A 26,558-nucleotide genomic window follows, 5' to 3' on the forward strand; every position below is an offset into this window, starting at 1 on the left:
GCAACTGGTGAGATGATTATCAAGCTAGCTTGCCTCATAGCTCTTGGATGGAAAGAAAATAATGTTTTCTCTTTAGAAGTATAGAGGGGGGTAAGAGGGCACTAATTCCTATTCCTAAATGTGTTGCAAGGGCCATCTCTTTTTCTCTTGTGACTGATAAGATGGGTTGATGTTAAAAACACCTGCTTGTAAAGTTCAAAGAGTTTTCACAATAGAAGAAAAGAGAATCTGAACCAAAGCTGATGGCTAGGAGGGGTAGCTGAAGGAAAACCTGGGAACTGCTGGTGAGGAGGGTTTTCATATGTGACACCTCGTTGTATGCAAGAGAAGTTGTATGCAAGAGAGAAGGTTGTCTCTCTTGCTAGTAAATTGCCTGATGGACCAGTATTTGTCCTGCCAATTATTTTCTTAATTCCATAATGGTACAACTCCAGTGGGCTTTTTCAGGTTTCTGCCTGAAAGCAGAAAAGGAAGATAACTTCCCCACAAACAAGATTTACCAACAAGAGGCAACCCTTCCCAGGGCATTTTTCTCCCGGGTCTGCAAGGAGCACACCTCCTCCTGCAATGGCTATCCGATTGTTCAGAGCTCTGTAAGCACAAGAGGCAGGGGGAACGCTCAGCACCGGCTGGGATTGGAAAGACTTTTAATCCCCACTTCCAACACTGCTTTCCCCAGCAGCAGGAGCGCAGGTGTTGGTGCCAGGGTGACCAGCAGCGAGGAGCAGGCGTGTGTGCTGAGTTGTGGGTCGCTTTTGTTTCTCCTCCCAGCGCTGCCGCGGGTCACCCGGGCATGGGTGGGGAGCGACACGCACCATCCCAGCCGCGTGTGCCTCGGGCTGCTCCGAGACCCAGGACAGCACCACAGCACTCTGGGACCCAGGGCCACTTTGGCAGGAATATGACGGACCCCCGGGTGTGTGCTGGACAGAGGAAGCCCAGCCTGTCCTTTTCCATTGAGGAAATCTTAAAGAAACCTTCTGCCAGCACTGCCCTGAGCAGTGAAACCAGGAACAGAAGTAGCTGTGCTGAGAGACCTCCGTCCCTAAAAGCAGGGTCACTGGTGGCCTTCAGTAAGTACCAGTTATTACGCTTAATGAAAATGCTCCTTGCTTTTTGATCCCTAAGGCTCTTAGGTTTAATCACGTAGAATTTTTATCCTTCAACTTTCGTAGGAATTTGGGAATTTCCCTTATCGGGTTCAAGCCATTCATTATATATACAGCAATAGTATTTTAAAAATAATTTGCTTTCAACCTCACAGTAGATTGGACTCTGGGGTTTTGTACATTGTAAAGCCCCAATGTCATTGGAGAGGTGAGTATGCAACCTGAAAAATTATTTCAGTTAACTCTCTTCAGTGAGGAGTGCTTATTGTAAAAAAAATACAGTATCTTTCTTTTTTAAAACAATACTCTTGTTATCTGGTGGGGGGTCAGGGGGGGAGGACGACAAGACAAATAAATGCTTGCCATAAGAAGGCCAGGTATTCAGATTCAGGAAGCAAGCCTAAGACTGCTGCAACTTAACAAAATTTTTGGAGTTTCCCTTATATAAAGAGTTGGGTATTGTCTGGAATTACAGCCAAATCTCATATCAGCACCCTTTTCTGATGGTAGCTATAGGAGTGTTAGAACCCAGTTGCTAGAATAAGAAAAGAGAAAGCATATACGTTTAATAATTTCTTATTATTATTATGGACACCAAGTTCTTTCATGAACTAAATAAAAACAGCTAGTAGAAAACTTGCATGACTTGGATCTTAGCAAACCAGCTAGTGCATAAGACTTTTTGACATCAGTTTCCACAGTTTAGTTACTCTGGTCTTGAGTGAACTTTTGTCCCCACAGAAATGATCTCCTTTTGTTAAACAGAGAACAAAAAATCAACACTTTCTGGATTTAGTATTTTTTCATCTTTTTCAATCTGTATTTTCCATGAAAAAGAGATATTTTATTTATATAACCAGATCCACTTAAACAAAAGATCACCTGTAGTTTTGATACAAAATTTTCACTCACTTCTCACTCAACTGCTTTCAACAAAGCTTAATGCTGCACTTCATTTTTTGTAATACAGAGAGACCCTTTTGTGGATCAGGTCCCCATTTCCCAGGATACTGGATGAACCACCCATTAGTGAGGGAGTCTTTTTCCAAAAGCCTGTCAGTCCAAGAAACCATTGCCTATTTGCATAGTTTCATCTATTTTTATGTCCAAACTGGATATGGACCTGGACTGGAAAGCAAACAAGATCTAATAGTGAGGGAAACTATTCACTAGTGTAAAATTAGTTACTGGGGTTGGACTCAAGCAGCCTAACACTGACTCTCAGTCATGCTTTGCACAAGATTTGGACTTCTTTTTGTTCATCTGTGACATAGGATGGCTGGTCTCATCACCAGGTGGCAGTCCCCACAATTCACCTCACAGCATTGGGGCTGAATGTACCACTGCTGCCTTTGCACCAGTAGCTGTGGCCTTCCATGGAAACTTGCATATGGGGAAGAGAGACAGCATTCTGTTGAATTTTCCCATAGGATAACTGGGGTTTGGGGGGACTTCTCCAGGTCCTCTGGAGGTACAGCTCTCTGCTCAAAGAAAAAACTGTTTCAAAGATAAAATTAGGTTGCTGAAGGCTTTGGTAATCATTGCTTGCCTGTTTCGCCACTGGTACTATTGAAGGACTGGAGCATTTGGAGGTTTTCTTAGGGTGCTTTTGCCAGCTGGAACTGGACAACTAGTCCTGAAAGAAACAAGAACTTGGTAGTTTGTAGAAGTGGATGAGGACATGGCTGATGCTGCTGCTGGTGCAGTGGGGCCCATGTGCCAGGTTGTGAAGGGGGAGAAATACTGCTGTGAGCTCTGGCAGTGTGGTTTTGTGAGCTAGAAGTCCTTTCCTGAGGGCCAGTGGCAGTCACTCTGTGCCACTGAATCCAAAGTGAGACAAACAACACCACCGAAAATTCAGTCAGTGTTTGTTCACAACATGGACCACAGAACTGCATTTCAACAACATGAGAGTGTTCTTTGGGAACAGAGACAGGACCTTTTTATAATAAGTCTTTTTCTCAAGCAATATGCTGAAGCCCAGTTTCACTGTGTGTCTTGGCTAAATGTGTCTTGGTCACTGCAAACACAAGGGTCTCACAAATCTGCATGAGGGACATGGTGGGTTCCTGGGACTGCACTACTGCACTGCCAGTGCATCCTCACCCCAAGATGCTCCACCTGAGCATACAGTCAGTTTTTCATCTTAAAAGCAATGCAGGCAGGACCACCAGGCCTTGCCTTTGGCTTTGCTTCACAACCTCCACACCAGAGAGAGACTGTAGCTGTAGCAAGAGAATATAGTGACTCTTCTCTCCCCTGCTAGAAAGCAAGGCTGGATTCATAAACTTAAGGGAATGTAGAACATTAACTAATGAAAACAGTATAGACACATGAAGATTCACTTAATTGTTACTGGAAGTGGGAAAACAGAAAAGCTGTAGAAATCTTCCAAAACGTTGTTGTACTTTGTTTTTGCAAATGATCCTGGATTTTTTTTTTAAAGGAAAACAAAACTTTTTCACTATTTGTTTCTTACCTAAGAATGTGGTACCTAAGTTTATTACACTTTGCTTTCTGAGCAGAACTGTGATTTATTCAGATAAGTTATGTTTATTTCAGGAGTGCAATACTCTGTGTTGTACATCTAGGGATAATTGCTGTATTCCATCTAAGTAATTCAGCTTCATGCCATATAACACTCTCATTAAAAAAATTGCGTAAATAATCAGCCACATCTAGTATGGCTCAGTGTAAGGTCAGGGAACTGAAATGAGCTAGGGAACTTGCTGGAAATTCCAGGATGGGATACAAATCCAGCTGCTTTTTCATAACAGTTCAGCAGAAGCAGCAGCAAAGAAGGGAGTATTGCAGGTCAGGGCTTAGTTATATCTTACTATGAATTTTAAGAATATTCCCCACAATCCCACATGGTGTTTATCTGAGCAAAGCCATGATTCATATGAGAGACAAGAAGACCCATATGGTACCAGACAGGCTACTGTAAGGTAAATACTGAGGCTAGAAATTACCATCTGATGTAGACAGTATCAGTACCATGATCGTACTTGTTTAAATCTAGACTCCAGATCATGGAGTCTAAATCTAGCCATTTTGAGCTAAGGAGATAGGTGGCACCAGGGGAGCAGAAGATGCAGAATATCAAAAATAGTTGGATTTAGTGGTCTACAGTTTGGACTCTATGATTTTAAAGGTCTTTTTCAACATACAATTCTAAATGAGGCATGCAAACCAAGATTCTCAAGAAAACCCATGGGTGCTGGACCAGATGAATCCTAGAAGTTGCTTCTAACAAATTATTCTGAGTCTCTGACAAAAAGGATGTTGTGATGTACAGTGCAAGCCTCTCACAAAAAGCTGAGGCTTGACCATGTATGGGAAGATCTCTGGGCCTGACTCCAAAGTTCCTATGCTTTTGTGAGTGTAATTCCTGTGGGATTTGGATTAAGATGTGCTGTGTTCTCTGAAGTGTTTGGTTTCCCAGTTGCAGTGTTAGTCATAAGGGAGTTCACTGCACAAACACAACAGCTAGCGGACCAGGAGCTGCAGTTGTTGAAGCCTGTTGAAATAATTGAAAGACTCTTGCCAAATTAAAAAACAAACAATGGACAAGAATTGACTGCACTAAAATGTGCAGTCTGTGTTTGTCCTCTCAACCTTTTGTCACAAAGCCTAGAAAGGGTAAAGGCCTTTGCAAGGAACACAATTAAACACCCAGTGAGCACTGATCTCCTCCCCCATGCAAACACTTTAATTTAAAACACAGAATATCAGTCCTATTTCAGAAAAAAAAAATTGTTCAGAAATTCTGGGAACCTGACTTTAATGTACTTGAAATTACATCTGAAGTGATTGTTCGTTACTCCCCTGGTTTCTGCCAGTGAGGTTTCACCAACAGGAGATGCTTTATCAGTCAGGGAAAGCTTGGGATGAGAGTGTTACACTTGGGAAATTAATAGTGAAAGCAGTAACAGATAGGGTAATTTCGTCATTCTGCCTGTTATGATCCTTCATGTTAAGGATAAGCCAATTAATTGGAATACAACCACCACTTAACACACAAATGTCAATAAGATGATTGTTCACCTTTAGCTATACTCCACCCAGCTTTATCACTAAAGAGGGAACAAACTGAAGGAATCTAACTGAATAGATACCATCTGGCCAATAAGACTAATTCACCCCACCTATTACAAGGAAAACCAATAAACCTGGAAAGCAAAAAAATAGGAAAGAAAGAAAAATATGTAGAAGAAATAGAAAAACAGCACAATACAAAGATGCTTTTGTTTCTCAGTGATAGGCTCTTCCCTGTTCACAGCCTTAGTAAGACCCTAAAATCATAAACCTTTTGCCTCCACAGGTCTGTCTCTCTCCAGTGATTACACAACAAGGCTTAAGTGGAATTTAGGTAATTTGAAATAATCTCCTGCTTTCAAAGTGAAACCCTACTGTCTTGCCTGAAATTGTCCATCCTTTCCTATGCAACTGAAAGTCAAGACAAAAAGACCATTTTGGGCCACAAGTCAAAGTAATTTCTGTGCATGACAGTAACAAGTATCTCATGTTGTGCTAGGCTGAAATGTCATTGCCTTCCCTGAGGGAAAAGAAAAAAAAAAGAAAAAAAAAGAAAGAAAACTAAGGAAAACTACATTCCCTGGAGGAAGTTTTGCCCCATGCCAGTTCATAGCTATTTTTCAGAGCTCCCTGCTGGAATCACATGAATGTGTACCAAAAAAACCCCTCAAGCTGGCCTAAAGAGCAATCACTTCAGGCAGTCTCTTCTTGGTGAGAACAACAAACACCAGAGAAGGTTGCAATGCAAACAGGATTGGGCTCCTAACTCTCAGCTCTGAACTCAGTATCATCTACCTTCAAGCTTATCCTCCAGAAAAACTCCTTGATTAATTTAGCCTGTCTTTGAGGTTCATAGTTCTTTGATCTCAAACAACAGATCCTCCCACTCCTTTTCACCAGTTCACAGAGGCACATAAGGCATTTTCCTATCTGCCTAGGTCTGTCTTCCATTTCCTCCCTGTTCTTTCTACTTCAGTCTGTATTTGTGCTCTATCCGTGCTTATGCATAACTTGTGCTCATCATTTGGGTATGTGAGCATCTCAGGGAAAACTTCTGGGGAGGAAAGTTGTATATGAAGGATAAAGGCATGTGAAAAGTCTTCTGTAATTTAGGAAATGCTTATGTCATTCTTAGAAAGCTTTTATCACTCCCCATAAGAGCACCTTGCTTAGGTACCCTTACATTTTTCATTATTGTAGGATATAAGCATCGTCACTTCTGTAACATATTAATTTTCACAGCATCACATCTAGCAAAGGAGTGCAACTAGCTCTTAATTTAAGGATGGGAAACTGAGATAGAAATCCTGGGCTAAGAACCTATGCCAGTACTCATATCCTCTGATCATCTGTTACTTAACCCCTGCCTCATGCTAGTGACTATTCCCAGGCCTATCCTTCTCTTTTATCCCACAGATATTATTCAAAACTTCAGATGTTTTCTCACTAGAAAACTCAAAGTTAGTTGATAATAAAGGAATAAAATGAGTCCCATTTTGCACAATGTGCCTCAAATGCAGAGGTGGGCCAGGATTTTAAGGTCCACATGACTGTACACATGTAATTGTGTTTTTAAGGTTACTCAAAGATTGGTGATATTTTAAATAGATAAGAATTGAACAATTATTCTTTATTGACATGAAGCTTTGGCTAATTTTTTACAACTTTGTTTTCTTCATGTAAGTGTCAACCCTCTATAAAATTACTGTTGTGTGGGTTCTTAGTGAGGGCAGAAGCAGAATTGGGTACTTTGTCTCCAGATGGTACAATTATCATCGCTCCAAAGCTGCTTTCAAATAGAACTTGTTTGTTTGAGAAAATAAATCTCTAACAATTTTTAAAAGTTAGATGTTTTGCCAATGCCAGACATGACATCATATATATATATATATTACATACATATATATACACATATGTGTGTATATATATGTGTGTGTGTGTGTGTGTGTGTGTATGTAAAATGTATATTAAAAAGTGGAGTCTCTTCCAGTACAGCCTGTAGTGGTTCACACCTGCTGTCAGTTAGATATGAGAAGGGAGAGGAGTCCAGCCACAGGTGCAGCAAACCTCTGAGCTTAGATGTGGGAGACTGCTCAGGAGTGCAGTCCATTATTGCATTAGGATTTTAATGTTCTCTGGCAAGAATAGCAGACAAACCTGTACTGTCATACTTGCTCCCAGGCCATGCAAACTATGAAACCGAAATTCCCCAATGGGTATGCTGTGTTTATGTGTTGCCTTTCGCTCTGGCTTTCCAAGCAAAGAAATCTAGGTGGGGAGGAGAACTAGAGCAAATTCTAGGTTTGCCATTAAAGCAATGCAAACACAGATGTCTTGTCTCTGAAGAGTCAGCTGAGCCATGATTGCAGCTACCAAAGGCAGCACATCAAACATTCAGCATCAGGGTTTATAGCAAGGCTGTAATATAGAAAAGGGAACTGGAGAGTGGGGTGTTTGGTGCAACTCTCTTGGGATGCTAACAGCCACAGATAGCCCATGGCTCTAAACCTTGAGTCTTCACAGCATGTTATATTTCAGTGCATGGCTTTGCAAGGTCTGCTTACATTTATAAGGAAGAGTAAGACCTCATATGATATTCATGAGGGCAGAGAAGTCACCTGGAAGATCTTTGTGGTGCCCCTGCTGCACACTGAGGTAATGGTATTAGTAATAAGGCAACACCATGGCTGAAGAAAGATTGTGGCTTCTGGGGCCAATTTCCTCAGCACTTGGGGTCAGGTGTCCTAGCACATGTCATCACTGGTTGCTGCTGGGGTCACCTCAGAGATTGTTCATAATGTCCATGCTGAAATCTAAGCTAATGTTACAGCTGCACTTCATGAAAATAGGCTGACACATGCTTCTCCTGTTTGTCCTGTCAACAAGAGCGTGCAGGTGATTTTAAAAAGATGAGTTGGCTGTCAGTACCTTCCTAGATATCACCAGTGTCACCTGTCACAAAGGCAGAGGGCAAATGTTGACAGTCTGGGCAAAGGCTGCCTTTAGAATGGTCCAATGCCTAGATCAGAGCGGCAGGCAGCCCAGATGGAGAAGAAAGGACAGAGGGACCTGAATTGGGGAAGACACTGACTTTTAGGCTATTCATTGGATCATTTTCCTATAGGGTAGATGTACCTACAGAGACATTTAAGAAAGGACCAGACTTTTAAAAGCACTTGGCATTCAGCAAATTCCATGGCAAGCTTGTTGTCAGATTTTCAGAGTAGCTCAATATACACTTTGCTTCCAAGTTCTTAAAAAAAGGCAGCCACTAATTTGGATACTGACAGAGAAGCTAAGATTTCTCAATCTTTTGGTTATGTCTCCTTGTTTTTAAAAATCTCTCATAAGGACCACTGAAAGTTTTAAGGTGGAAGGAAGCAGAGAGCAGGCAAGATTTGGGGGTCAAATTCACCGAGACCTTGTGTCTGGAAAATGGGGTAATCTTGGCATTGAAGTACAGCACAGAAGGATTAGGGTCATTTTAAATATGATCAGGTTTGAATGGTACAGTATCCAGAGCACTTTTTTCACACAAACTTGAAGGTGTGCTGAACGGTGGCTGCTTTATTCAAAGCTGTCTTCTGCTGTGTCCTTCACAGATTCCAGCAGCCGGAGTCAGTCTGACTGTGACTTACCTTCAGCCAAAATGCTTCTTCCCACCACATGTGCTACACCCGTGACCAAAGCAAGGAGAGTGCAGGCAACTCACTGCAGAAGACCTACTGCCAACCCAGTGTCCCTCCTGGGTGAGGACATGGGACATGAACGTCTGGAAGGCAAAAGAAAACATGAGGAAGAGGAAGATCAGCTATGTGGTTTCCCAGTGGACCATTCACTTCATGGTGAGTGTCTCTATATCCAGACTTTCCCCTTCAATGCCCCAGAACACGGCTGTTATCTTACAGTTATGTACATGGCGATACCAAGCAACAGACATCACAAATGTTTCCATTGGCTGAGTCACAGTAGATGGTCATAGCTCCTGGATGAGTCACAGAGACAGTTCTTCATTCTTGCCATCAAAAGACTGAAGAACCACTATTTGAGCTGAGGTTCCAGCTTAGTCCTAACAACTCTACCAATGTTAGTGGTAGGGACTGCTTTGGGTGTTTATTGCTGTGCTGTGTGGGGTGTGAGGAGTTACCACATTCTGAGCCTCACTGCCAGGGTTGTGCAACGCCCATTTCCTGGCAAATGTGCATTGCACAACGTGGAGAGAGAGGCTGGTGAATGAGCTGAGTCAGCTCAATGTGTCCTGTACACCTTGGACCCACTGTACAGGTGATGAAGAGGTCATCAGCATGCACACAGGCAAACTGGCGACATGCAATAGATCTGGCAGGATGTGTCAGGCACAATTTTCAATTCTGGCCATGTTGGTGAATCTGCTAATTTAATTAGTTATGAGCATTGGTAATCAGCCATCTATCTCTTAGCCAAAGCACTGAGCAATACAAGTATCCTTTTCCAATATGTTGCACAGACTTTAGACTAATCAGGATACGTGGTACCTGAACAGATAAGTTCCTAACAGACAGATGACAATTAATTAGCAGCATGTGACAAAAATTCCTCTAAGTTCTTTGAGTTTGAGGAAAAGTAAATGCAGACATTCATACATACACTCCAGAAAACAGGTTTTCAGCAGTAGCAGAAGGGTGGTTTTTACATAGTTTGTTTATTATTTACTCCAGGGAAAAGAAGGCATTTCATTTAAGCCTATTGAAGATGGCAGATATGGGCTTACTTAGCTGGCTTTTCTGAGATCCACACATCATCCTTGCTCCATACTTTGCAAGCTGGCAGGAGAAACAACACTTTCTGGGAAATATGTTTGAAAGAAAATCCCTGTTTCTGCCACTGCTGCCATGGTATACCTGAATTTTGTGACAAGCTGCTGTCACCTCCTCCTCCTGCACGAGAAAGCCATCAGTCTTGATGCAGGGAGAAGCCTTGTCAGATAGCTGGAAACTTTAGCTTTCCTCTGCCCTGTAAGCTGCACACAGCTCATGGCAGCAGAGCTAAATCATGTTGCCTCCTCATAGAAGAGCCAGGGCTGTATGTATCTGTCTTTCAGAGTTGCCTCTGAGTATAAAAGTAGAATATTCACATATGAGGGAGTGTCCAGCCAGGAGGATCACATCATAGCTGGGAGGTGGCTATCCTGACTTGGCATTTAGCCTCATTGACCAGCACCGTGGTGGGTACCAGCCTCATCAGTAAAGCAGAGGAGGAAGGATGTAATTATCTGCACAAAAGTGAGCCAACATGAGCAGCCCCCTTCAATGGCAATGTGTATTTTAAAGGCATTTTAAACAAAATCCCTCTGTTCCCTGCTCGCAGTGAGGTTTTGAAGCCAAGCAGAAGTTGAATGATCTGCCATTTTCTAGGCTACTGGTTCCTGCAGTTGCCGAGCCCTTGATAGAAACTGACTGGAAGAGGAGGGAGAATCCTGAAGCACTGGATTGACATTTTCCCCATGGTGTGCAAACAATGATGTTTTGGATCCCGTTCATACACTGTGTCATTCCTAGCAGAGAGCTGGAGGCCTGGGTTTAAAATACTTTCCTGTATCTCAAGTTTCAACCTCCTTCTCCCACTTTACATTATGGGGGAAGAGCTGGTGGCTCTTTTCTTCCTGCCTCTGGGCTGTGGCAGGTATCACCTTTCTCAGACAAAGTCAGCAACAACACTGCAGGAAGGGTAGACTGCATCATCCCTGGAAGCAGTCTCTAGTCCTGGTGACAGCTCAAGCTGTTAACAAATTAACTTTGTTTATGCACCTGCCAACTATGGGGTGCTTCAGACCTGCTTTTGGCATGGCAGCTACAGGTCAGTTATGGGTCCTCTGACAAGGCACCTTGTCAGTCCCAAACACCCACAGCATATCCTTGGAGGTGTCCCCAGGACCTCCCTCACACCCACACCAACAATGCCTGTAAGCACTCAGAGGAACAGCACCAGCCTCAGCAGCAGGAGACCAGGAGATGTGAAAAGACATCAGAAGCCCTGGGTGGGGCATTCCCTCACCTCTCTCTCTCTCAGCACACATCTGTTGATGTAAAACACCTTCATGATTTGTGAGGAAGGGCCCTGGACTCTACCTAGACACACACATCTGTTTAGTTGTCAGGGAATAGAAGAAATAAAGTGTGCTATACAATCACCTTGGAGGCAGGAGGGCTGGGCTTTGGTGCTATTTTGTATAGGATGAGAAGGGTGAGGAAGAGGCTTTGATAACAGCCTCCTTCATGGGCATGTGGTCTGAGATAGCAAGAGCACCCTGACTGTGACCCTGAGTATGGATTTGGAGCATATTTCCAGGAAACCCTGTAACAATTCCCTAAAATTTTCTTTTCCCACAAAATGGCTTCTGCCACTAAGCGGTTTAGAAATGCAGTGTCATTTAAGCTACATAGATTTGTGCCCTTATCACAAACCACTTGCAGGAAGCAATGCCTCTTGTACTTTGAACTTAGAGGCTGCATCGTAAGCAAAAAAGGAAGAGCCCTCATATGCTAGAGACATGCTGACACTGGCATTTAGTTTTGCTAAATCCTTATTTAAATTTGGGTGCCTTCATTCTAAATGCTGTGTGCTTTCAGCTGTGGCCTTCTGCATGAAAAGCTCAGCAGAGACTTTTCAGGAAATATGGATTCTTGGAAAGCAGCATTGATAAATCCCATTTTAGAAGGAGAAACATCTTTGATAAAATCTGTTTTAGAAGGAGATCATTGTCAGGAAGGCCTTACTTTGGAGCTGCAGGTTCAGACTTTCTTTGGGCCAGCTTCTGCAAGATAAGTCATTGCAGCCCCTTGGCCAGGTGCAGCCACCATCACTGCCAAGGTATTCAAAACTTCAGAACAAGCAGGGCAAATTCTTGTGGTTGTTGGTCAGCCTCTCAGCAACCTGTCCATATAAACACCCAAATCCGGAGCTCCTACTTTCCTTTTAATTACTTCTCTCTACTCTGTCTGACTTCCCTGGGACTCAGCTTGCCAGTTCAGAATAGTGGAACACTGGAGCCTGAGAGGATAGCAAACCCCATGCCTGCCTGACACATGGCAGTTCCTGGTGGAGATTGCCAAGTATGAGATCCCAGTCTGGTTTGGATCCTCCTGGGCAATTATTTTGCAATGTCTTTTACACGTGCTGGGTCTGATTGTATACCTTGTGCGGGTGTGCACTGTAACTACATCCAAAGGCAGTGTGTGAGTGTGCCCAGCATTGCACATGGATAATGTTTCCAATTTTCTGCTCAAGCAAAGGAGCGGTTGGTGCCTTGGAGAAGCCAGGTAACAGCATCACGTTCATAAAATGGTGGATGTCCGGTCTTGTGGGATTTCTTCTCTGGGCAGTAATTCAAGGACAGCATAGTTCATGCTTCAATAAATAGAGCTGACTCCCAATTCCACCAGAAACTGAGCAGTTAAGGCTGTGAGACACACGTGGTTCAGAGGTTCATGTTATTTGCTTCAGTTCATGTCTTCATTATTTGCCGTAGAGGAGGCTGCCCTAATGAGTCAACATCACCCAAATATTTCCATAGCAGAAATCATCTGCACATTGCTGACTGGGAGCTCAGGGATCTTTTTTATTAATCTAATTGTTTTATTGTTTTGATAGCATTTGTGATCCCAAAGCATATTTATGAATTCTGATGACAATTTTCATAAAGACAACAGGAAGTATAGAGATAATCTCAGTTCTGGAGGAATTCCAGTGTAAGTCATGTCCCCTCTGTACTGATGCCAGTTGCAGACATCCTTAGCTCAACGTTTATATTTTCTCTGAAGTTATAAATTCACTTGTACTGTTCATTTGTGGACAATATGGTCACATCCATGTACTCCTGTGAAACAGCATGGTTTATCTCTCATGGAACAGTCTTTTCCCCAATATGCTGACTTACCTCAATGAATTTTGAAACACCCAAGAGACAATGAAGCACTGTGCAATCACAGTCCCAGATAAATATCAGCTGCCCAGAATATGCCAGTGGGACTGTGAGAAAGGACACAAACATCCCATTGTCCTGCAGAACAAAAGGAAACAATTTTAAATGAAAAGGAAAAGCGGGAGAAAAAAAATTGCCCATATATATAATTTGGCTGCCATTAGCTGTCTTACCAGCCTTTTGTTTATCTGTGTGAATAGTCCCTGCAGCCCTGTGTCTCTAAAGTGCAGCGTTCCTCTCTATACACTTGGAAATGCCCCAGGTCATTGAACTTGTTTTGGTGGGTTTACTTTAGACATTGTTGAAGGCTGATTCTTTTTTTTTTTCTCCCTCTTTGAAGACTGTTGGTTTATAATGACACCCTGGATATTAAATGAAAACCTGAATACTTTCTCTCACCCTTCAAACTCTGTTCACATATAAGTCTCACTGGTACAAGTAAGCACTGAAAAAAGCAAAGCTGTCAGCAGCTGGGGACTATCATAAGGAATCATAAATTCTTTTGTGTTGTTTCTTTATGGGTTTTGGGTTTGGAGTTTTATTTATTTAAAATGTTAACATTCAGTGTTTTTCTCAAGCAGCCCCTTCTTTCCTGGGAATTTTTGATCCAAAGGGTACATTACACTGGACCCAGAGGTTAATTTGTTCTTTCTAGTTGAGTCTAATGTGACCTCTTGTAAGGCTGATGGCACGTCATAAATTGTTTATTTCAAAGGTCTTACTGAGTACTTATTGGCTTCTCCAAAATTGTCCTAGAACTTTTCAGTAAAGCCCCAGGATGTGGTACTGTTAATTATTCTTCTTTGAAATTGAGAGCAGATCTTCTACCTACTGTTTCAGCAAGCCCTTAACGTTTAAAGGGGAAACAGCAGAGGCAGGGTTGTAAATAAACATTCCTGATTGGTGTCTAGATGTTTGCAGGTACAAATAACCACAAAGAGCAGGAAGAAAGAAGAAAGCAGGCTGTCTGTTCAACCTGCAATAAGCTCAGCTTTCTCTTTGTTGCAAATGGCTGGTTTCTCACAAGAGTTTTGGAGAAAGCGTGGAGAGAGTGGTGGGAAACCTGTTTTCTTTGCTGAGAACCATTATTGGTTTAGGCTGGCCACCGGTTTTAAGATGAGGTTTGACTGTGGCAAACATTCACTGAAATGAATGTGTCAAGTGTCAAGCTTGAGATTTAGCTGCATGGGAAACCTACACATGTCTACCACAAATCCACACTGGCCTGAAGAAGTTCATGAAGGTGCAGGCCCTTTGGCCTAGGTACAGACCTGATGCTTTGCTTCATCCTTCAGATATTCTGCTAACTACTGTCTGTGCCAGAGTTATGCACACCAGCATTTCAGGCAGCAGCATTTGTAAACACTGTCATCACTTTGCTGGCAGACAGGAAAGGTTAAATTCACCAGGGGCTCAGGCTGATGGTGAGCACGATCCTCCACAACAAACTGTCTGCATGAATGGTTTCATACATACTGTCTACTCCTTGCCAACTTCTTTGACAAGCAGACTTAAGAAACTCCCCTGACCACCACTGTACAGCCTGCTTGAACAGGTTTCTAGCCTGGTATTTTTAGCAGTCCTGTTCACACCCCCTGAAGTCTGTTCCTCTCTGCATTTCAGTCTTGCTGTCAGGTGATTAGGCACCATACTCTGCCAGGGTGGAAGCAACTCTATGTGAAGGAGTTTTGGACTGAAGGGAGGAGGTCAAGATTTTAAAAGTTTTAAGTTGTGCTTCTCTGAATTAACTTTGGCAATGCCTGAACACACAGCAGCTGGATGCTAAAAGCTGTGTTTCACTATCAGGAGGCTCTATCTGGAGCACATTGTACCCATCCAATTAGGATCAGCCTCACTGGCTATGCTATTCCTTCTTAGGCTGGAAAACCACATAAAGATTAGCCACACTGCAATATTCATGCCTAAATATTGCAGCACATGCTCTTTTGAAAGCCATGAGCCACCTTTTTAACTAGGAGAAGGACCAGGGCACACCCTGGTCCTTCAGACAAGTGGTTTTGGCCTGATGCCATCAGCACTCTGTAATAATGGGTGGGTTTTGCTATGGGGCCGTCTGCCATGAGCAGAATGTCACCACAAGAAAACAACATTCATAAAATCCACATGAAGGAACTAGCTAGGAGACCCACATATCTGAATTACAAAGAAATGAGAGAGAGAGAGAGAGGGACTTCTCTGAAAAAAGCAAAGAAAGGATAAAACAGAACTTAAACAGATATAACGAGGTTCTATTTCAACACACCCAAGTTTCTTTCTGAGAAACAAATGACAGAGTCAACTTTGTTACGCAGAGAAAAATATATTTCTGAGGATATATAGCTAAAGCCACTTGCTTGCTACATAACTGCTTTCTCCTTATCAAAGAAGAAGAAGAATCTTTGGATCTGGCTGTCGCATACTGTGAGAGGGTGCCTGTCCAGAAATGACAAAGAAGATTGCAGCAAGATAAACTGATCCTACCAGTTTTCATCTCCCTGGATTACCTACATCAAGGCAAATATGTGCTAGTATTGGTTTCCAGCCCTTCTCCTGCGTTTTCAATTCCTTGTCCCTCTAGTGTATGGCCTAAGTAGGCCAGTCCTAGCTGCTACTAGGGTAAGTGCAAATTGGGGGTGCAGTTGCAGAGGTCTCCCTGAGGCAGCGTTTTTCTGGCTAGGTCAGATATGCATCTAAGCAACAGCAGTGCAAGGTGTACCATAGGCTATTTGCCTATCACAGAATGTAGTCCAGAATAAATTTGCTCCAATTATAGCATTATTGCAGCTGTGCAGCTTTTACTTTACAAACTGCAAATGTTAACAAACTTTTACAAGCAGTAGTAATCAGTATTGATTTGCTCATACCTCGAATTTCTTGAAATTCTGTTATACTGAACAGTAGAAATAAGCCACAATATGCTAAGCTAAAACTGTGTATATAGGTAATTGCAAATCAGATGATTTGAGCTGTGCTTAGTTTAAGGCCTTAATACTCCATGCTCTCTTACTTTTTAGGGAAGGAATGATGGAGGGACTTTACTTCATGTGGTTATTTGGAGGTCAGAGATTACATAATAAAATATGTTGTGAGAAGCCTCTGGAGACTATCTTGTCCAACCCCAAATCTAAGCAGGGCCATCTGAAATCTGGTGTCTTAGGCTTTTGACCAGTCAGATTCAGAATATCTGCAAGGACTGAGACTTCACAGCCTCTCCTGGCCCACATCAGTCTACCCTCATGATTAAAACATTTTTTGCCCGTTATGTAACCAGAATTTCCCTTGCTGCAACTTGTAGTCATTGATCTCATCCTTCCACTGTGCACCTTCAAGAATAATCTCTTATTTCTACAAAGTTCATATGTTCCAAATTGCTCTAAGTCTGACCTAGTAATAAAGCAGATCTGCAAAGGACAAATGAGCCTGATACTGAATTTAAAGGAGCTATACTGCTTTATCAGCGTGGGGAATCTGGCACTTGCAATGTCAACAGTAAGGCAATGTATAGACAGCTGTATCTCTAAGCATCTGAAAATGCTGACATATTTAGCTGCCTCATATTTTCAGGCTTGGTTTCAGCAGTCAGCTAACCTGCAAATGACTTTCATGGAGCATAAAAGCACACTTGAATATCCTCAGCTTTTATATAAAAAATAGCTCAGGAAAGTCAGACAGAGTCTTACTTCCCCAGAGACACTAGAGCCACATTTGAAAAGCCAAAGTTACACTTCCAACACTTCGTAGTCTTACATCTTCCACCCACATTCTTTATTAGACTGTAATTCTGAATGCTGTTGTTTGCTATGGGATCTCTAAGCTGAGGTCCGAAGGCAAAGGGAACTATCAAAGCTACAGTCAGAAAAAGTTTCATCTTGCAAGAGAAAATGTTAACATAGAGTCCCATGTTTTTTGCATTTCTTAATAGATTTTTTTAAAAAATTAAAAATAGAATGACTGATTACTTATTGAAAAAAACCCAAACTTTTCTATATTCCCTGCTGGCAAATCCCTGATTAGTTCACAGGAGTCTATTTTGTTAGCAATTTAATTTCTTATCTAGTCAAAATCAAAGTTTGTCCTTCAGTCTCTACTGGCCCCTAACTGACCTCATGTTACTGTATTTTGTTCAATCTAATGAGTTTCAGCTTTGCAAAGTCTGGTTTCAGTAGGATTAACACTTCTGAGCACTGTGCAGACCTTCCCCTTACATAAGACTCTTGCCTATAACACAGTTCACCTTTCCAGAAGGAAAAATGTGGAGGCTTTAGAGTGAGCTGATAGGGAATTTCTTTTGCTCATCACCACGTTATGTGGGTGATGCATCATTTTCATGTCCAAGAAGCTGGTATGAGACACCAGAGACTCATGTGTTTGCTCTCTTTGAAGCCACACTCTCTAGTCCTGAGCATTTCTCAGGTGCCAGCAGGACAGAATATAGTAAGCTATATAGTAAATATGAGGTGAAAATCCTCCTAGCAAGAAACAGCCTTATGAACTGGGAACCCTATCTTATCTACAGGAGATGTAGTGTCCTAAGATTTCTACTGTCAGCACTGATACTTTTCTTGCATATAGCAATGAACCCCCTTTACAGTAATCTTCTGAGAAGGTTCAAGTCTATGTAATCAGAACTTCTTAGAAGGTGTCCTTTATACCTTCAGCATAAATGCACATTAATATTTCTCATTTCAAATCTCTGCCCCAGTAGTGCCAGCAAGATTTAGTGGAAATAACATCTTTTCTCTTGAGTCTGAAGCCAGTGCTGTGGTTTAGTGAATAGTACTTCGATAGGCTGGTAGAAAGTCTAATGATACAGATTTAACTGTGTTGGACATCAGCTTTATTAGGCTGTTTCTGAGACATGGTAGTATTGACAGTATTTATCATAAATTACGTTCCTCAGTTATTCTTGCATGACTCGTTTCCTTTCAAAGTCCCCAAAAGGTTTAGAAAAGATTAAATATTCACAATGGTATCATGTCTGGGCTCCTTTCTACCAAGTTGCTGAACAGAATATTTTAATCTTTATTTTCTGTGTCAACAGAGTCTCAATAAGGTTTGAATTACAGAATGAAAAATGACATTTTCCAGTTGGCACAGAGCCCACTTTATATTGGCCTAGGTGTTTAGTTTCACTGCCCTCCAAAGGATGCTAATGGCTGAACAAAAGGGGGAAAAGGTACCGAATCTCTTTGAGGGGCTAAGCTAAACTTGTCTGGTTAATTGTTCCCATTAGAAAGAGTATGCCTCTAGTTACCTAGTATGAATTGTTAGTTGTCATCAAACCATGGAAGACCAAAAGCAGCCATTCAGAATAGCAATTTTCTCTTAACAATATGGCTTCATTGACAATTACTTCAGGTCACTGAGTAGCAAGCTCATGACAGTCACTGAAATAGTCGTAAAATTTTTATGTACCTATCAGATGCAGCTTTCTGAGCTCAGTAGAACAAACCCTGTGATTCACAATGCTTGGGGTGTGGCTTTTTGTGCTGGCCACTCAGTGTCAGCATCAGAGAAAATTCCAGCTCTGGGATGAGGCTGAACTCCACATTCTGCAGCTGCTTCTCTCAGCTGCTTCTTCCTCTTCCTTGCAAGACCTTCAGCATCATTTCGAGCAATCAAGACCTCATTCTAACTTACATCAAGTGCTATACAGAGTTCATGATCTAAATAAAATGTCCTGGTGTAAGAGGACATTTTCAGAACACAATAGGAACATTGAGGGAAGTACTTTTTGTGATCACACCACAACAGGTGAAGCAATGGGGTAGTCTAAGAGTCACCTTAGGAATTCACAGCACCTAAATTTTCACAAGGGCTTTAAGGCCTTATTCTTAAGGTTAAGTTCTTTAGGTTAAGCTTGTTTAGAAAGTCCCCACACCACAGCGGTGCAGTCAGAAAAATACCTTTTCTTTGCAATTGCAAAGTTAAACTGCTGGCTATCCCTGCTGCCATAGGAATGTGTGGGAAGAGGACAGCAGTCAGTCCGGGGTCAATGGCTGGTCCAACACTGAAGGACTTTGGTGACAAACTCATTGCAGGGCTAGTGTGGTTAAAATACATAGGTGTTTGTAGCTGTTGGTATGCAGTGGATCCGTGGTATTAGCAGAGCAAATGGACAGTTTTGACTCATTCCTTTAATGATAAAGGAGTTAATTAACATTGTCTGTTAGAGAATGTCAGGAGCCAGTCATCTGTGCTAAGTACATGTCTAGAAGGTGTTGTAAATGCCATCCCAACTGCAGAGCAATTTAGAGAAATTGCTGCATCTCTGAATCTTCTTGTGGTCCCCTAGCCTTTTCCTGTAAAAACTAATACATCTTTCCTTGTTTTTCACAGCTGAGAGGAAGGGAAAGCGAAGAATCCGGACAACATTCACAGCTGAGCAGCTGCAGGAACTGGAGAAAATTTTCCAAGTGACTCACTACCCGGATGTCCATATTCGCAATCAACTGGCAGCAAAGATAAACCTCCCAGAAGCCAGAGTTCAGGTACAGTGTACCTCCAAAAGGCTATGTTCTCTGCAATTCATTTGTTATTTGGAGTGCATTCTTAATAGTTTATGCCTGGGTGGCAATGCTAATGAGATGTGACCTCTCTCTTACCCCTCAGACAAGGCCAGTATCACTGCTCTCTTTTTACAAACAGGGAAAGAAGTATTTGACACCCAGCTGTGACTAACCAAATGGAATTAATCAAAGGGTTAACAGGAGCTCTAAGCATACTAAATGCATAGCAAATAGGAGTTGCAGATGGTTATGAGCAACCTGTTGGACTCTGTAGCAACAGAGCAGCCATTTATGAAAATATTTATTAATCATTTATCAACCATTTATAGGCTAGTATTCATCCAGTACAAGCTGTCATCCACATCCATCTTCCACAGGGTCTCAAAAAAGTGAAAATAGTTGCCCAAATAGAAGTGCTTCTTGGTGTTCTGTATTTTGATATCACAGGCTATTAAATGCCCTGGCTATAATTTCAGCACACAGAAACTAATCCAGTTTCCCCCAGTTGTAATATAATGTTGCTGACTGAGCTAAAAAATTGATCCCAAATTCTTACTGCATAGGAAATCTGCTACATTAAAATATATACATCACTCTATATGAGTATTTGGTGTTGTCTACCAGGCACTGTAGTGATGATTTTTGCATGAGGCAGTTTGTGCACTTGCCCCAGTGCTGGAGTCATTGATGTACTTCTTTGCATATATCTGTCTGTAACAATCAAAGTTCAACACAGAGCTGTTTATTGACTATGACATGCCTGGGATTATTGACTAGCCATGATAATATTGCTTCATCATTAGGTGACAGGGAGAATTAGACCTGCATTTCCACAATATGCCCATTAGCAATACCAGTACACCAACAATGCATTTCCAATGGCATAAAACACAAGCTGGGCTGCCAGTCAGTGTTCTCCACAGAACAATAAATCACATGAAAGAACTGGACATGTTTCTGTTTAAAAAAAAATAATCTGTATGGGGACAAATAAAAATTAGTTATTATGGGAAACATCAACCTGAGATGTAAATGAAATAAGTAGAAAGCCCCTCATGTAAGAAGTGCAAATGGCAAATTCCCAATTTAGACAGTGTTACACATGACACAGGAAATTCTGTCTTTGACCTCTCATCCTGGCTGATAAAGGGAAATCAGCCATGGAACTAAAAATTAGCAGTAACTTAGGTTCAAGTTATAGTTTTGATTGTCTGCATTTGTCACACAAATCAAATAGAACACAGAGAATTTGCATGTCCTCTTGCTACTTTGAAATAATAGTTTTGACAAAGCTAAAAGCTTTGTGTAAGTCAAATCACCTCAGAAATATAACTAAACTATCAAAACATTACATGAATAACCATCCGGATGAAACCCTTCATAACTGTGAAAAATCTTCTGTCCTCCAGTCAAGGAAAAAAGTTATGATTGCTGTGAAACAGCTTAAGTGGATAGATTAAATTGTATAACTGCATGTGTTGCACAGAAAAATTAAGAATCCTGTATGAGTAAACATGGGAAGAAATTATAAAAAATAAATAAGCAAAGCAGGAGGGTGCAGGCCAAAACTTTGGTCAGAAAAATTAAGGATCAAAAACTCAATAAAAGTCGATTAAGAACAAAATAGCAAAATCCAAAGTGATCAATTATATTGATCTGTTACTTTATAGAAACAGTAGGACTGTCAAGGATAATGCATAAATGGCAAAGGTGTTCAGTCATAATTTCTGCTCTATCCTTGGAAATATGCAGGTAAGGTGGCAACACTTTCTGTAAGGATAATGCTGAACAGCAGCTGCTACAGACAGATATTTTTAAATCTACAAATCTAAGTAACTTGCCTCCAGTGGTTCTTAAAAAGCTGCTTGAGAAGCATTTTGGGTCATCAGTGTTGATATTTAATCAGTTCTGGAGCATGAGAGACATTTCATTCCAGGGACCTTGAAGAGACCTAATGTTGTGTCAGTATTTAAAGGACGACCAAATAATGACTGGCCTGTCAGACAAACACTGATTTTTGGCAAAACTGTGTAAAGGGCTGTATACTCTGTTAATGGAGAGTTAATGAGAAGATAACATATTTAATGCTTATCAGCACTGGTTCATGAAAATAGACTGTACCAAACTCATCTTTGTATGTTGAGATTATTAGTGACAGTTTAAAACTGAATGAAGGTAGATTTACTTTGTGAATGAGGAAGGAATTCTTTATGGTGAGATTGGCAAGACAGTGGAATAGATTGCCCAGAGAGGCTGTCAGTGTCCCATCACTGGAAGTGTTCAAAGTCAGGCTGAGTGGGGCTTTGAGCAACCTGGTCTAGTGAAAGATGTCCCTGCCCGCAGCAGAAGCATTGGAACTAGATCTTTAAAAGATGCATTCCAACCTTGACTAGTCTATGGTTCTATGATTTTGTGTATTTGGTTGATAAAGGTAAGATATCTGCGGTAGACAGAGCATGAGGAATAGGTTTAAAACACAATAAAAATAACTCAGGCTGGGAATGGAGAAATCATTTTAGACATAAGGGTGCTGGAGAGCTAGTTAGGCAAAAAAAGAGCAGTTTGGTCTGAGAAGTGTTAAAATCTTTGCCTTACTTAAAAAAAAGTAAGTCCATGAAGTGAGAATTTTATCCCATGTGCAGATTTTAGGAGTACTTCAGAGACTGAACGTTGGCTGGAGTGCCCCCTTTGCCCTCTGTCACTTTGTGAGTGTTAAATGGTGCTGTTTCACCATATAACTCCTGAGTGGTAGAAAGGGAATGGAGTAGTTCATACAGACTAAGCAGTTTCCAGACACATGCAAACCTAGATAAACAAAACTGTCCTCTCAGTAACCCCAGATACTTCTAACCATCAGCAATATAGCAGCTAACTGTCAGCAATATAGCAAAGGGCTCTTGACATTCCCATTACTTCTTGGGTGAGATGCAGAAATAACTGAGCTGCTCATTATTTGTTTTAAAATACATATGTGTTTACATCCAAGAGTACCTGGCTTCAATAACTAACATTTCATGTTCACGTGAACCACTTGCTTGCATTCAAACAGCAAGTGCCTTAGCAAGCTAGAAACTACAACTGAAGGGGCTTCAGCTTTTCACAGCAGTGCAGCAAAATGAACAACTACAGCTGCACAATAAATACATTTATGCCTCTGCCAGAAGGCAGACTGGTCAAATCAGCTGACAGGTGAAAGGAACTCCCAGGAGAAAATTAGTTGTGTGCTTTCCAGTGCAAAAGAGATGGCAGACAACATACTCATATTTCGGAGTGATACCCTTGGGTCTTTCACTTAGGTCCCTTATGTGAATTTCCAAATGGTACCAGCCAAATATAGGTAGAGCCCTGTCACTGCATGTCTGCTGCTGACACACTTTTATTGCATCCCAGCAAAATATCTAGGCAGATCTTTTCTCAGTTTATTCACTTGGAAACAGGGTGGAAGAGCTCTGTCATGAAATGTTACACCTTGTAGGGAAAACAGCATGCAGTGTGCATTGACCACTGCACAGCTTTGACCACAGAAGGATCTGCTCTCCCCAGAGAGTGCTGGAAAACCTGGAATACAGTCTTTCCTTGAACAGGGCGATCATATTTCTTCTGTGAGCCAGAATAGAAAGCAGGGTATCATGGTAGTCAAGAGATCCCATATGCTATGCAAATTGTGAAAAGTGTTCTGTCACACCCAGTGGTTTACTTTAGATTCGGTCCCTGGTTCTCTTGAGCTGGAGGTCAATGTTTTCTGATGCTCAAGAGTTTAGGGAAAGTAGCTGGCCTTGAGAAGTTCCTCCTTCATATTCTGTTAATTTCTGTACCTTTTCTTTGTTACCTTTATCCAGATCTGGTTCCAAAATCAGCGAGCCAAGTGGAGGAAACATGAAAAGTTTGGCAACTTTGGTGGCCTTCAGCATCTGACAGAAGTTGATTTTGTTCCTGCTCCCAAGTCAGATATCACAGTGAGTATTGCACACTTTGTATAAAGCCACTGATGGAGAGCCAGCTATCCTTCACCAGCTAATCACTTCACCAGTAATCACATGGGACTATCCCAGAGAAGGAGCACTGGAAAAGAAAAAACTGTCAGTATGATGACAGGAAATCCCACCATCAATCAACTGATCAAATAACACATTTCTTCATAGAATTAAACCCGTTTTGTAAATATCCTGTGAGGTGCCTCTTGTAGAGTGGTCCTTCCCCATTTTGCTTCTAAATTTGTTCCCTGTAAATCATATTTGATATGGAATGTCTTTATAATTGGAAATTTCCTGAAAAGGAGGACCTAAGACATTTGCAGCCACAAAGTCGTGTTCCTTTACAGGCAGTATCTCTTTACAACATCCAGCCTTGGTTATGCTGACCAGCACTTTCTGCCCTTGACCTCTGCTTTAGCAGTCCAGGACTGTTATTTTTTAGGCTGCCACACAGGCTCTTTCCCTGACAGGAGTTTTTTCATGTCTAGAAAAAAGGCTGTTTTGCTTTCTGTCCTGGGTGACAGCACATCACTGGGTTTTAGGAAGTCTGTTTTTCTAAACTTTTTTTCTTAATTACTGAGCAGCAGGGAAACAATTCGGGTTGATTGTAAATTTCGTCTAAGTAGAAGTCCATATTGATTCACCTGAGACTATGTTTTTATTCTTGAAAGGCTCCTAGCTTGATGCCAAGAAAGCTCTCTGCTTCCTTTCCTGCCATGGGTTACTACTCACCACTGCAAGGACAGCTGACAAGTGCCTGGCTGCCCAGCACACTCTCCTTCACTCCCTACCACATGGAGCTGCTGCCCTTCCCAAAACCATACTTGTTCTTCAATGTCCTGCCCCCTTACAGCTCGCTGCAACCCCACAAGTTGGAAAGGAGTAGTATCTGTGCCAGCTCCTCATAGAGGAGGACACGGGGCAGTGGGGGGCTTTGGGCATGCCTTTCTCCCCATGTCCTCCATGGAGGTGTGTGGATCCTCTCCTCGAACAAACCTGCTGGGATGATGGGTGGCAGTGGTGCCAGGTCACCGTGCTGGAGGAGTGCTGCCAGGAGTTGCTGCAGCCCAGTGGATGTGGGCAAGAGACACCAAGGACCAGAAAGGAGCTCCTCATCTCCCTGAGGAGCAGCACACTCCTTGGAAACACAACCCTTCAACAGAGAGCCTCTCCCCAGCAGGACAGTGCACCAAGCAGCCCTGCAAAAGGACTGGGATTTTACTCAGCCACAAGACATTGGATGGCCCTATTGTACTGATGGCTTGGGGTAGGAAAGATGTCTGGGATGAAGTGTGCATAGGCCTAAGGTCCAGCCAAAAGTGCTTTTCTCTGCAGATTTTGGTCACTTTCCTCATACACCCTGGTGTTCATATACTGGGCTGCTGTAAAGAACATGTTTAGGTCAAAAATCAGTTTCAAGATACTTTTTTTTTTCCCAAGTAGTCAGTTGGGGAGGGGGTGGTGTTGATTTGCTGTCTGTGTTTTTGACTTGAATAAAGGGACACAAACACAATCTGAGCTGAAATATGACAGTCTGAGCTCTGGATTTGGTACTGCAAGTCTCTGGGGGCAAGAGAATTCTTCAGGTGGTTAATTAAAATGCTTATGAGGAAGCCTCTCGTTTTTTGACCTAAATTAAGAAAGCTCCAGAACTCCCCCAGAAACAGTAGCAAAAAGAGACAGCCTGAGTTTAATCTGCTAGGTCTAATAGGATGGTATGACCCCACAGTTTAGTTTAATTGTAGATAAATAATGAGATCAGCCTGCCCATTTATGAAATGTCTCTATTACTGTTATTTACATAATACTCATCCCCTTCCAACATATGGTGCTTTTCTCTCCCGTGCTTACCCAGGGTCCAATCCCATTTCCACTGATTTCTGCACTGTATATACTCTATCCTTAGTCTTGCAGGTCTTCCACAAGACCTTTTCCTCATACCTGCTTGGATCTGAATTCTCTATCATCTTCGTCCCTGGTATTTTATCAGTCACCTGAAGGACACTCAGGTCAGGTTCAGGGCTAAACTTCAGCTCCAGCAAATAGCTTAAACATCTTACTGATTAAAATCAACACAAATGAGTTGTGGTGTTCACCTCATGCAACTTCGGATGACTGCATTGTAGCCACACACACACACATGGACTCTCAAATTAAAGACCTTGAGCTTACTTTAAAGAAGAACAAGTGATCATAGTAAGGTTTCTGAATTAGGTGCAGTTCACTCATTAGTGAGATTTCTGGAATGTGAATTGTCCTTATGCAATGGTTATCTGGAGTATAGGCATCATAATCATCTAAAGCTAAGGGAACATGTCTCTTTGCACAACAGCCTGGGGATTCAGGCCAGCACCTCCATTGAGATAGCTTTTCTGCATGAGTATTTCTTTAGCCTAGAGGAGGATTCTGGGATGATCACATGACCATTTTCCTTGGTCAGGATATGGAAGTAAGAAGCTTAAGATGCTACTTTTACATTTTTTAATACTCTGATGTTTCCACATAATGCCAGGTTGGACACACCAGTCCTTGGGACATCCTCAACTCTGCAGTTCTTCAGACATACAGGATTGCTTTGGGCAAACATATCTTAAACCTGACAAGGAGTTGCTTGAGGGAGAAGTCATTCAAGGAAGCTGACCACACAAGACATGAGTATGGAAATGTAGTCATAGTTTCATCCTAACCTCTTCTCCTAATATCAAGTGATTCAAATGACAGGGTTTACAGGTTCCCTGGGGGAGACTCCTGCAGTTTCACAGCTCTCCATGACATTCCACTTGCATTTTCCATATGATAGCTTCAACCTTTAATCTTTCCTAAAACCCCTTGTGACCTTAACAATTTCTCCCTCTGGCTCGTGGCCTTGATTTCCAGTTTCACACTGACTTTTTGGTAAAACAAAGAGAGTAAGAGAACCCAGGGCCCTCTAGAAAGCTTTGCTTTTATGGTTGCCACTGTTTTGTGG

At 41.9% G+C, this 26,558-nt stretch overlaps 1 protein-coding gene across 1 annotated transcript; it reads left to right on the forward strand.

Moving 5' to 3' along the window:
- The first annotated feature begins 901 nt into the window (after window positions 1-901).
- Window positions 902-24,498, forward strand: ISX (intestine specific homeobox). The gene is made up of 5 exons (XM_062491564.1): window positions 902-1,073; window positions 8,750-8,992; window positions 19,447-19,598; window positions 23,456-23,572; window positions 24,262-24,498. The coding sequence occupies exons 1-5, from the start codon at window positions 902-904 to the stop codon at window positions 24,496-24,498; spliced, it is 921 nt and encodes a 306-aa protein (XP_062347548.1).
- The last annotated feature ends 2,060 nt before the right edge of the window (window positions 24,499-26,558 follow it).

The sequence above is a fragment of the Cinclus cinclus genome, chromosome 4 (assembly GCF_963662255.1).
Source record: "Cinclus cinclus chromosome 4, bCinCin1.1, whole genome shotgun sequence".
In the NCBI taxonomy this organism is placed as follows: Eukaryota; Metazoa; Chordata; class Aves; order Passeriformes; family Cinclidae; genus Cinclus; species Cinclus cinclus.

Coding starts and splice junctions, on each gene's coding strand:
- ISX (XM_062491564.1), top strand. CDS start 902: ATGACGGACCCCCGGGTGTGTGCTGGACAGAGGAAGCCCAGCCTGTCC. Junction 1,074..8,749: donor AGGGTCACTGGTGGCCTTCA/GTAAGTACCAGT, acceptor TGTCCTTCACAG/ATTCCAGCAGCCGGAGTCAG. Junction 8,993..19,446: donor AGTGGACCATTCACTTCATG/GTGAGTGTCTCT, acceptor TGTTTTTCACAG/CTGAGAGGAAGGGAAAGCGA.